General features: G+C 46.4%; 1 protein-coding gene across 2 annotated transcripts in view; it reads right to left on the reverse strand.

The window, feature by feature from the left end:
* LOC138638115 (probable cation-transporting ATPase 13A5) overlaps positions 1 to 12,812 on the reverse strand; it is a 371,860-nt gene that overhangs the window by 123,668 nt on the left and 235,380 nt on the right. For both annotated transcript variants that reach the window (XM_069727135.1, XM_069727137.1), the window contains exons 16-17: positions 4,247 to 4,403; positions 2,888 to 3,005 (exon numbers count right to left, since the gene is read on the reverse strand). In XM_069727135.1, coding sequence (XP_069583236.1) covers positions 2,888 to 3,005; positions 4,247 to 4,403 — 275 coding nt within the window. The remainder of the gene's footprint in view (positions 1 to 2,887; positions 3,006 to 4,246; positions 4,404 to 12,812) is intronic.

Raw genomic sequence — 12,812 nt, forward strand, 5'->3', positions numbered from 1 at the left:
AAAAATAGTACTTAGGTAAACAGGCGGTGTAGCTTGCTTCATGGATGGGGTACGCTGCTGAGTAGCACCAAATTCTACTAGACCCAAAAGGAGTTCCTGGGCTAGATGCCATTAAAAAATATTACTTAGGTAAACAGGCGGTGTAGCTTGCTTCATGGGTGAAATGCGCTGCTGAGTAGCACCAAATTCTACTATGCCCAAAAGGATTTCCTGGGCTAGATGCCGTTAAAAAATAGTACTTAGATAAACAGGCGGTGTAGCTTGCTTCATGGGTGGGGTACGCTGCTGAGTTGCACCAAATTCTACTAGGCCCAAAAGGATTTCCTGGGCTAAATGCCGTTACAAAATAGTAGTTAGGTAAACAGGTGGGGTAGCTTGTTTCACAGGCGGGCTACTCTACTGACGTGCAGACACTGCTCCTAGGCCCAAAACTAATAACTGGATTAGATGCAGTAAAAATTGAGATACACAGGTGGTATAGTTTGTTTCATAGGCGGGCTACTCTGCTGACGTACAGACACTGCTCCTAGGCCCAAAACTAATAACTGGATTAGATGCAGTGAAAATAGAGATACACAGGCGGTATAGTTAGTTTCACAGGCGGGCTACTCTGCTGACGTACAGACACTGCTCCTAGGCCCTAAACTATTAATTGGATTAGATGCAGTGAAAGTAGAGATACACAGGCGGTGTAGTTAGTTTCACAGGCGGGCTACTCAGATGACTATCATACAATGCTACTAGCCCAAAAAGATTCGCTGAACTAGATTACACCAAATGATTTGAAAACACTTGCACAGCACTGGCACAGACCTGCCTGGCAAACAGTGCAATGAACTGCTGTAACCTACCCTGAAAAGGGCTGATAATACAACTAGTCCCGACTCCTCCCGACTCCCTAAACCTGTCTCTCTGACAATTCGTTCCAAAAAAACACTCTTAGTCTATATAGCGCCCACAGCCGTCTAACACTAAGCTGCAGCAGTGAGGAAATGGTGGCGACGGGGCAAATGGATGGTTCTTATAGGGCAAGGACATGTGACATACGCAGCCAATGACACATGCCCTTGCTTGCGTGCATCACATGCACATTGCTGTGTGTGCACTGCTGATAGGCTGAAAGACTGCACCGCCCCATTGTAAATGCAGGAAAAAAAAAAAAAATGGAGATCGGCGTTATTTCAGCACAAATCTATCCCCCCCACCCACTATACACTGAAACAGTCTATTAACAATGATAAACAGTTTTAATGTGCAAATCAAGCTAGGCTTTTGGTGAACGAACAGTTATCGAACAGAAACTCGAACAGCCGAATTTTAAGCAAATTGTTCGGGTTCGTCGAACGACTCGAACACCACCCAAAACAGCTCGAATTTGAAATTGGTGAACAGTTCGACTCGAACACTGCTCATCTCTAGTAGCCAGGCTAGGACAGGGCATGCCTGTGCTTGCCTGACAAATTCATGAAAAATTGCAGCTTACTTTATGTCAGGAATCTTTCTCCAGTTCCTGACTGGAAAAACTTTTCTGGTGAGGTGTATGGAAGCGCATGACATTGATAGCATATGTCAAATTTCTTAAGTGCCATGTACCCAGGGTCGGACTGGCCCACCGGAGAACCAGAGGACTCTCCGGTGGGCTCAGGCATTGACACCTGCTGGCATATTGGCCAGCAGCTGCCTAGGGCCCCCACTGCTCCAGGGGCCCCCAAGCCAACCCCCAGATGGTGGTGGGGGCAATGATGAGGATGCTGGAGGCAATGATGATGGGGCTGGAGGCAATGATTATGGTGCTGGAGGCAATGATGATGGTGCTGGAGGCAATGATGATGATGCTGGTGCTGGAGGCAATGATGATGGTGCTGGAGGCAATGATGATGGTGGTGGGGGTAACGCTGATGGTGCTGGAGGCAATGATGATGGTGGTGGGGGCAATGATGATGGTGGTAGGGGCAATGATGATGATGATGGTGGTGGGGCAATGATGATGGTGGTGGGGGAGGCAATGATGATGGTGGGGAAGAAAGCAATGATGGTTGTAGTGTAAAGGACAAAGATGGTAGCGGTGGAAAGGACAATGGAGGTGGGGAGGAGGCAATGATGGAGGTGGTAATGAGTACAATGGTGGAGGGGAGAACAATGATGATGGTGTAGGGGGCTTCATTATACCTTTTCAGGTGGGCTGCATTATACCCTATGAGGGGGCTACATTATAATTCTGTGGGGGCTGCATTATTCTCAGAGGGGGCTACATCATACTACATGAGGGGAGCTGCATTATGCACTGTGAGGGGGCTACAGTATATTCTATGGGGGGTTGCATTATACTCTGAGGGGCTACATTATATTCTGTGGAGGGGCTGCATTATGCCATATGAGGGAGCTACATTATATTCAATGGGGGGGCTTCATTATACCTTATGAGGGGGTTGCTTTATATTTTGTGGGGTGCTGTATTATACCCTATGAGGGAGGCCGCATTATATTCCATGAGGGAGGCTACATTATATTCTATGAGGGATCTGCATTATATTCTATGGGGGCTGCATTTTATTATGTGAGGGGGGCTACTTTATATTCTATGAGGGGGCTACCCCAACCCCTGCTACATAATTAAGATGTGTACTACCTTATATTATGTCCTGATATCAGCGTGTTTTACCACACAATTGATGGTCTTGAATGTATTTCTATGTAGCTACATAGTGGGCCCCAAGAATGATTTTCTCTGGTGGGCCCAAGGTGCTCCAGTCTGACACTGTATGTACCTTATAATAGATTTATTATGTCTTATTCCTGCACATCCCTTATTAAAACTGGCATACAAACCTTCAGTCTTAATAACTTAGGGTCTTAATACTGAAGTATATGGAAAAGGCATTCTTACCTGTCTGTGTCAAAAGACTTTGGCAGATCTTCTTTTTGCATTGACCGGTAAGCTAGCCCAATTACTCGGAAGCCTTGTGCTGTGCAATCATCAAGTTTCTCAGAGAAGTTGTCTGGAACTATTAAGAAATGACAAAAATTACCGTACTCAAAGTCAAAATTATCTATAGCCATATACTGTAGACTGTAGCAAAATATTTCATGTGTTGATTACAGTTCCATGAATTTAGGTAGGAATATACATATTTTATATTTCTGGAAATCATAGCACACATACTTCATACTTTCCTTTATAATTAGTGTTGAGCGATACTTTCCGATATTTGAAAGTATCGGTATCAGATGGTATCGGCCGATACCGGCAAAATATCGGATCTCGCCGATACTGATACCCGATACCAATATAAGTCAATGGGACACAAATATCGGAAGTGATCCTGGATGGTTCCCAGGGTCTGAAGGAAAGGAAACTCTCCTTCAGACCCTGGGATCCATATTAATGTCAAAAATAAAGAATAAAAATAAAAAATATGGCTATACTCACCCCTCCGAAGGACCCTGGCTGTCACCGCTGCAAGCGTCCGCCTCCGTTCCTGAGAATTGCAGAGAGTGAAGGACCTTCAATGACATCGCGGCCAGGTGACAGGTCACCTGACCGCTCACGTGACCGCTCACCTGACAGCGACGTCATCGAAGGTCCTTCACTCACTACATTCTCAGGAATGGAGGCAGACGCTTGCAGCGGTGACTGCCAGGGTTCTTCGGAGGGGTGAGTATAGCCATATTTTTTATTTTTATTCTTTATTTTTTACATTAATATGGATCCCAGGGCCTGAAGGAGAGTTTCCTCTCCTCCAGACCCTTGGAACCATACGCACCGCACACTCCGATACCGATTTCCGATGTCACAAAAATATCGGAACTCGGTTCCCATACCCATACTTGCGGTATCGGAATGCTCAACACTATTTATAATAGAAGTGAATATTTAATATTGCACATATGCCAAATCATGCCAAAATTAGGTGCAAAAAATGCTGCAAAGTGAACAAATAGGTGGTGTAATGATAGATAAATGTTCAAAGATGCACTGAAGTTAAAGTTTTTATTTCCCTATTTGTTCTCAAAGAAATATCACAAGTAGGGCAATATAAATATCTAAATGACTGTAATTTACATAACTGTATATTCACACCCAATTCATTGTTACCTAGTGTGCAAACCTCCTCCTTTTGCAGTATCCAGATTTTTCTATTTTTTAAACAGTGTACAAATGTAAAATATTGTATCATCAAAATAGTCAATAATGACCCAACATATCACAGTTATTCTATCTTTTCTACACATACTTTATAGTTACCTGTTTCTGGTTTGCAAAAGCACACAACCATTTCAGGCGCCCCTTTCATGAACATTGTCATATTACTCTCTCCAATAATCTGAGTAATGACAGACATGCGCTGTAAAGTGGAGGAGAATGGGAACTGGTGTAGAATAAGAATTCCTTCCACTGGAGTCTACTTGATGCAGATATAAGAATTTGAGAAACAGTTATTAATGAACAAGAATAAAAATATCCTGTACTGCTTATAGCAAATGCAATATAAAATGCTGTTTATAAACAATAATGGTACATTAATGCAGCTCCCCGGGGTCCTGGTCATGGCAGTAATATCGTTCTCCTCTAGGGGGGAGTGATGTTACGTTTGGAGGAAATAAAGGGGATCTCTTTGCCAGGTAAACACAATGCATGCAACATGTTCACACTCCAGACCAGAAGGGGGAGCTCAAAGCCTGTTTTAGATGAACTCCCCTATAAAAGATACTGATGTGGAGGGAAAGGGGGTTCAGAGTTCAGTTCCTGTCAGGAAGACAGAGGGAAAGGAGGCATCGGAGCCCTGTGGCCTGAATAGCCGCAGCTCCTAGGAAACTGACGGATAGAAAGCAGAACATATTGCAGCAAGGGTAAAGGAAAGCAGAGCAAAGGAGAGGATATCAGAGGGAGATCAGTCAGGAGCAGGCTGCTTCCTTCTGAGGCTTTAATTCAGAGACTGGCAGGACAGCTAATTGCAAGTTACCTGTCCGCACCTACACCCAGGAGGCACGGTGGCATCTCTCAGACGCCAGTGTGTGCTAGAGTCCCTACAAACAGCCTCAAGCCACCAGTCATACTGGTTTGTCCTATCCATCCAAGGGACAGAGAGAGACACAACATCTAGAACACTAACTACAGTTGTGAGGACCTTATGAGAGGCTCAGCAGTACTACAACACCCAGGCGCTAGAGGAAGGCTACTGATTTCCACCTGGATAAGCCGACTCTTGATTTGCCTCCAAACCGGCCGGACTCTGCCTACCCTGTGATCTGGTGCTCTGGACTGTGGATGCTGAAGTCTACAGTAAAAAGGTAAAGAGACTGCAACCTTGTGTCCTCGTTAGTGTTGAGCATTCCGATACCGCAAGTATCGGGTATCGGCCGATACTTGCGGTATCGGAATTCCGATACCGAGTTACGATATTTTTGCAATATCGGGAATCGGTATCGGATCCATATTAATGTGTAAAATAAAGAATTAAAATAAAAAATATTGATATACTCACCTCTCCGGAGGCCCCTGGACATCACCGCTGGTAACCGGCAGCCTTCTTTGTTTAAAATGAGCGCGTTTAGGGACTTCCATGACGTCACGGCTTCTGATTGGTCGCGTACCGCTCATGTGACCGCCACGCGACCAATCAGAAGCCGCGACGTCATTCTCAGGTCCTAAATTCCTAGAATGAGGAGTTTAGGACCTGAGAATGACATCGCGGCTTCTGATTGGTCGCGTGGCGGTCACATGAGCGGCACACGACCAATCAGAAGCCGCGACGTCATTCTCAGGCCCTAAACTCCTCATTCTAGGAATTTAGGACCTGCGAATGACGTCGCGGCTTCTGATTGGTCGCGTGGCGGTCACATGAGCGGCATGCGACCAATCAGAAGCCGCGACGTCATTCTCAGGTCCTAAACGCGCTCATTTTAAACAAAGAAGCCTGCCGGTTACAAGCGGTGATGTCCAGGGGCCTCCGGAGAGGTAATTATATCAATATTTTTTATTTTAATTCTTTATTTTACACATTAATATGGATCCCAGGGCCTGAAGGAGAGTTTCCTCTCCTTCAGACCCTGGGAACCATCAGGATACCTTCCGATACTTGGTGTCCCATTGACTTGTATTGGTATCGGCAGTAGCGTAGCTACTGGGGGGGCAGAGGGGGCCATCGCCCCGGGCCCTGTCACATGAAGGGGCCCACTGAGAGCCAGGGCAGGACCACTTCTGTGATGAGGCAGAACACCGCATAGGAGCAGAGCAGTAGAATGTCTGCTCTCTTCTGATGTCTGCAGGCTGCTAGCACAGTGGCTGGCTGCAGTCTCCCCCCTGTAGTGAATGGTTTCGCCTGTCTGACCTGATCATGAAGCTTTTCCCCGGCTGCAGTTTTTCTTCAGTCTGTGCACGCTGGGATTGACTCAGGCACACTGGGTCCTAGTGCCCACCTGCATTTCACTTACTTCCTGGTCCTGCTGCTGCAGTGCAAACTTCATCAGTAAGTGGGGATGGAACTTACAGGTCCTTCTCAAAAAATTAGCATATAGTGTTAAATTTCATTATTTACCATAATGTAATGATTACAATTAAACTTTCATATATTATAGATTCATTATCCACCAACTGAAATTTGTCAGGTCTTTTATTGTTTTAATACTGATGATTTTGGCATACAACTCCTGATAACCCAAAAAACCTGTCTCAAAAAATTAGCATATCAAGAAAAGGTTCTCTAAACGACCTATTACCCTAATCTTCTGAATCAACTAATTAACTCTAAACACATGCAAAAGATGCCTGAGGCTTTTATAAACTCCCTGCCTGGTTCATTACTCAAAACCCCCATTATGGGTAAGACTAGCGACCTGACAGATGTCAAGAAGGCCATCATTGACACCCTCAAGCATGAGGGTAAGACCCAGAAAGAAATTTCTCAACAAATAGGCTGTTCCCAGAGTGCTGTATCAAGGCACCTCAATGGTAAGTCTGTTGGAAGGAAACAATGTGGCAGAAAACGCTGTACAACGAGAAGAGGAGACCGGACCCTGAGGAAGATTGTGGAGAAGGACCGATTCCAGACCTTGGGGAACCTGAGGAAGCAGTGGACTGAGTCTGGTGTGGAAACATCCAGAGCCACCGTGCACAGGCGTGTGCAGGAAATGGGCTACAGGTGCCGCATTCCCCAGGTAAAGCCACTTTTGAACCATAAACAGCGGCAGAGGCGCCTGACCTGGGCTACAGAGAAGCAGCACTGGACTGTTGCTAAGTGGTCCCAAGTACTTTTTTCTGATGAAAGCAAATTTTGCATGTCATTCGGAAATCAAGGTGCCAGAGTCTGGAGGAAGACTGGGGAGAAGGAAATGCCAAAATGCCTGAAGTCCAGTGTCAAGTACCCACAGTCAGTGATGGTGTGGGGTGCCATGTCAGCTGCTGGTGTTGGTCCACTGTGTTTCATCAAGGGCAGGGTCAATGCAGCTAGCTATCAGGAGATTTTGGAGCACTTCATGCTTCCATCGGCTGAAATGCTTTATGGAGATGAAGATTTCATTTTTCAGCACGACCTGGCACCTGCTCACAGTGCCAAAACCACTGGTAAATGGTTTACTGACCATGGTATTACTGTGCTCAATTGGCCTGCCAACTCTCCTGACCTGAACCCCATAGAGAATCTGTGGGATATTGTGAAGAGAAAGTTGAGAGACGCAAGACCCAACACTCTGGATGAGCTTAAGGCCGCTATTGAAGCATCCTGGGCCTCCATAACATCTCAGCAGTGTCACAGGCTGATTGCCTCCATGCCACGCCGCATTGAAGCAGTCATTTCTGCCAAAGGATTCCCGACCAAGTATTGAGTGCATAACTGAACATTATTATTTGTTGGTTTTTTTGTTTGTTATTAAAAAACACTTTTATTTGATTGGATGGGTGAAATATGCTAATTTATTGAGACAGGTTTTTTGGCTTATCAGGAGTTGTATGCCAAAATCATCAGTATTAAAACAATAAAAGACCTGACAAATTTCAGTTGGTGGATAATGAATCTATAATATATGAAAGTTTAATTGTAATCATTACATTATGGTAAATAATGAAATTTAACACTATATGCTAATTTTTTGAGAAGGACCTGTATTAGATTTGTTAAATTCAGGTATGTCACTGCGAGACCGTTGGGGTATTGTGGGGGCTGAAAGTGAGTGAGGAGGGACAGGGTACTGGGGGGTGAATGTGAGACCATGGGGGTATTGTGGGGGAGGAGGGACAGGGCACTGGGGGGTTAATGTGAGACCATGCAGGTGTTGTGGTGGAGGGGAGACAGGGCACTGGGGGGTGAATGTGAGACCATGGGGGTATTATGGGGGAGGGGAGACAGGGCACTGGGGGGTAAATGTGAGACCATGCGGGTGTTGTGGGGGAGGGGAGACAGGGCACTTGGGGGTGAATGTGAGACCATGGGGGTATTGTGGGGGAGGGGAGACAGAGCACTGGGGGGTGAATGTGATACCTTGGGGGTGTTGTGAGGGCAGAAGGTGGGTGAGGTGGGATAGGGCACTGAGGGGTGGATGTGAGATGATGGGGGTATTGGGGCTGAAGTGGGCTAGAGGGGACAGATCACTGGGGGCTGAATATTATAATGTTTTGTTATGATATTATACAGTATGTGCTCCATCACATGTAATATTTGCTGTCTGGGGACGCTGGAGATGGGGGGGTAGGGGGCTTTTGATACCACCTGGGTCTTTTATGAGTATTAGTATAAGGAGCGCGCATACAGTAACCAAGAGCTGCATCACATTTACAGCACCACGCCAGCATTATTTTTTATTTCATTGCTGGAGCGGTGCTGAAAATCCATGTCCCCTGCCGCCTGTCTGATACTCATCTTCTGGCGTTTTCATCTGTTTTTGTCTCTGCTCGGCTCCGTCTCCTGCAGTTTGTGGCCTGTCCGAAGCTCCAGTGTTTCATGGAGCAGCGCAGAGGTCACTAATCAATGTGAGTCTATGGGAGCCTCAGCCTCTTTCTCACGCTCAGGCTATGTGCACACATTGCGGATTGGCTGCTGCGGATTCGCAGCAGTTTTCCGTCTTGTTTACAGTACCATGTAATCCTCTGGAAAACCAAATCCGCAGTGCACATGGTGCGGAAAATATCTCGCGAAAATGCTGCGTTGTATTTTCCGTAGCATGTCAATTATTTTTGCTGATTCCGCAGCGTTTTACACCTGCTCCTGTATAGGAATCCGCAGGTGTAAAAATGCATGTGAAATCTGCACATAAAACACAGGAAATTCACAGTAATTCCGCACACGAATCCGCAACAAGTACACATAGCCTCTTAGTCTTACACTGAGCGCTTGTGACATAGCTTCTAACTTCTGGCTTGTCAGAAGCTGCGCTCACAAGTTTGAGCAGCGGCACTGGAGCAGTGCCACAAAATAGTGAATACGCCGGAGGATGAGTAAATGACCGGGACATCCAAATCATGACAGGGAGCTGTGAATCCATCACACTGTGTATAAGGAAGCTGCAGGCCCATAATACTGTGTATAAGGGAGCTGCGGGCCCATCATACTGTGTATAAGGGAGCTGCGGGCCCATCATACTGTGTATAAGGGAGCTGCGGGCCCATCATACTGTGTATAAGGGAGCTGCGGGCCCATCATATTGTGTATAAGGGAGCTGCGGGCTCATTACACTGTGTATAAGGGAGCTGCGGGCCCATCACACTGTGTATAAGGGAGCTGCGGGATCATCACACTGTGTATAAGGGAGCTGCGGGCTCATCACACTGTGTATAAGGGAGCTGTGGGCCCTCATACTGTGTATAAGGGAGCTGCGGGCCCATCATACTGTGTATAAGGGAGCTGCGGGCCCATCATACTGTGTATAAGGGAGCTGCGGGCTCATCACACTGTGTATAAGGGAGCTGCGGGCCCATCACACTGTGTATAAGGGAGCTGTGGGCCCATCATACTGTGTATAAGAGAGCTGCGGGCTCATCACACTGTGTATAAGGGAGCTGTGGGCTCATCACACTGTGTATAAGGGAGCTGTGGGCCCATCATACTGTGTATAAGGGAGCTGTGTGCCCATCATACTATGTACAAGGGAGCTGCGGGCCCATCACACTGTGTATAAGGGAGCTGCGGGCTCATCACACTGTGTATAAGGGAGCTGCGGGCCCATCACACTGTGTATTAGGGAGCAGCGGGCCAATCACACTATGTATAAGGGAGCTGCGGGCCCATCACACTGTGTATAAGGGAGCTGCAGGCCCATCATACTGTGTATAAGGGAGCTGCGGGCCAATGACACTGTGTATAAGGGAGCTGCAGGCCAATGACACTGTGTATAAGGGAGCTGCGGGCCCATCACACTGTGTATAAGGGAGCTGCGGGCCAATCATACTGTGTATAAGGGAGCTGTGAGCCCATCATACTGTGTGTAAGGGAGCTGCGGGCCCATCATACTATGTATAAAGGAGCTGTGGACCCATCATACTGTGTATAAAGGAGCTGTGGACCCATCATACTGTGTATAAAGGAGCTGTGGACCCATCATACTGTGTACAGGGGAACTGTGGGGACATCATACTGTTTGACAGGAGCTGCGGGCTCATCATACTGTGTATAGGGAACTGTGAAGGCATATTGTGCATATGGGAGCTGTTGGCCCATTACACTGTATATAGGGGAGCTCTGGGGGGATTATACTTTCTACTAGATTGTGGCCCGATTCTAACGCATCGGATATTCTAGAATATGCATGTCCCCGTAGTATATGGACAATGATGATTCCAGAATTCGCGGCAGACTGTGCCCGTCGCTGATTGGTCGAGGCAACCTTTATGACATCATTGTCGCCATGGCAACCATTATGACATCATCGTCGCTGTGCCCGTTGCTGATTGGTCGAGGCAACCTTTATGACATCATTGTCGCCATGGCAACCATTATGACATCATCGTCGCTGTGCCCGTCGCTGATTGGTTGAGGCAACCTTTATGACATCATTGTCGCCATGGCAACCATTATGACATCATCGTCGCTGTGCCCGTCGCTGATCGACCAATCAGAGACGCGGGATTTCCAGGACAGACAGACAGACAGACAGAAAGACGGAAAAACCCTTAGACAATTATATATAGATAGTGGAGCTCTGTCAGCATTATACTGTGTAGAGGGGAGCAGTGGGAACATCATAAGGTGTATCAGGGAGTTATAGAATCATCATACTGTGTATAGGGGAGCTGTGGGGGCCTTAGACTGTGTAAATGGAAGATTTGAGCTCACCATACTGTGTATAATGGAGCAGTACATGAGGGAACTTAGGGGACATTATTAAATGTTAAGTGGGCACTTAAGCATCATTGTTATAGGGTCACTCAGAGTATTGTGACCATCAAAGTTGCATATGGTCACAATATGGCGGTAAAGTCAATGTTCGTTTTTGTATATAAATTTATTTTCAATAACAGAGTGGTCATATTCTGAGGTTCCACTATATTCACAATTAGAGTGCGCAACCGTAGCTGTAATCAGGGTTAGCTGGTTAGGGGCCCACTCAGATGTTTCGCCCCCCCTAAGTTGAAACCCTAGCTACTAGGGTTGAGCGAAACGGGTCGTTCATTTTCAAAAGTCGCCGACTTTTGGCAAAGTCGGGTTTCATGAAACCCGATCCGACCCCTGTGCGGGGTCGGCCATGCGGTACGCGACTTTCGCGCCAAAGTCGCGTTTCAATGACGCGAAAAGCGCCATTTCTCAGCCAATGAAGGTAAATGCAGAGTGTGGGCAGCATGATGACATAGGTCCTGGTCCCCACCATCTTAGAGAAGGGCATTGCAGTGATTGGCTTGCTGTCTGCGGCGTCACAGGGGCTATAAAGGGGCGTTCCCGCCGACCGCCATTTTACTGCTGCTGATCTGAGCTTAAGGAGAGGTTGCTGCCGCTTCGTCAGAAGCAGGGATAGCGTTAGGCAGGGTCCATTAACCACCAAACCGCTTGTGCTGTAGCGATTTCCACTGCCCAACACCACCTTCGGTGTGCAGGGACAGTGGAAGCTACATTTTTTTTTTTTTTCCCCTCAGCGCTGTAGCTCATTGGGCTGCCCTAGAAGGCTCCCTGATAGCTGCATTGCTGTGTGTACGCCGCTGTGCAAACCAACTGCTTTTTTCAAAGCACAAATCCTCTTGTTCCTTCCTTTCTGCACAGCTATCTTTTTTGTTTGTACACACTTTTTATTTAATTTGTGCATCAGTCCACTCCTTATTGCTGCCTGCCATACCTGGCTGAGATTACTGCAGGGAGATAGTAATTGAAGGACACTCCCTGTTTTTTTTTTTTTTTTTTTGTGGGAGATTAAGATTGACATTTCTGCTAGAGTGCCATCCCTGTGTGTGCCATCTCTCAGTCAGTGGGCCATAGAAAGCCTATTAATTTTTTTGCTTGATTTGGGTTATAAAATCTACCTGAAAAAATCACTACTTCAATCAGTGGGAGAAAAATATTGGCCTCAGGGCTTGTGTGCCACTCCTGATTCCTGTGTGCATCATCACGAACTCAGTGGGCCATAGAAAGCCCATTTTTTTTTTTTTTTGCTTTATTTGGGTTCTAAATTCTACCTGAAAAAATCAATAAATCAATCAGTGGGAGATTAATATTGGCCTTTGGGCTTGTGTGCCAGTCCTAAGCGTGCCATCTCTCTCTCTCAGATAGTGGGCCATAGAAAGCCTATTTATTATTTTTTTTATTGGGTTTATAAATTTTCCCTGGAACAAAAAAAAAAAAAGTGGGAGATTAATATTGGCCTCTGGGCTTGTGTGCCAGTCCTGAGCGTGCCAT

This window comes from Ranitomeya imitator, chromosome 5, assembly GCF_032444005.1.
Source record: "Ranitomeya imitator isolate aRanImi1 chromosome 5, aRanImi1.pri, whole genome shotgun sequence".
NCBI lineage: Eukaryota > Metazoa > Chordata > Amphibia > Anura > Dendrobatidae > Ranitomeya > Ranitomeya imitator.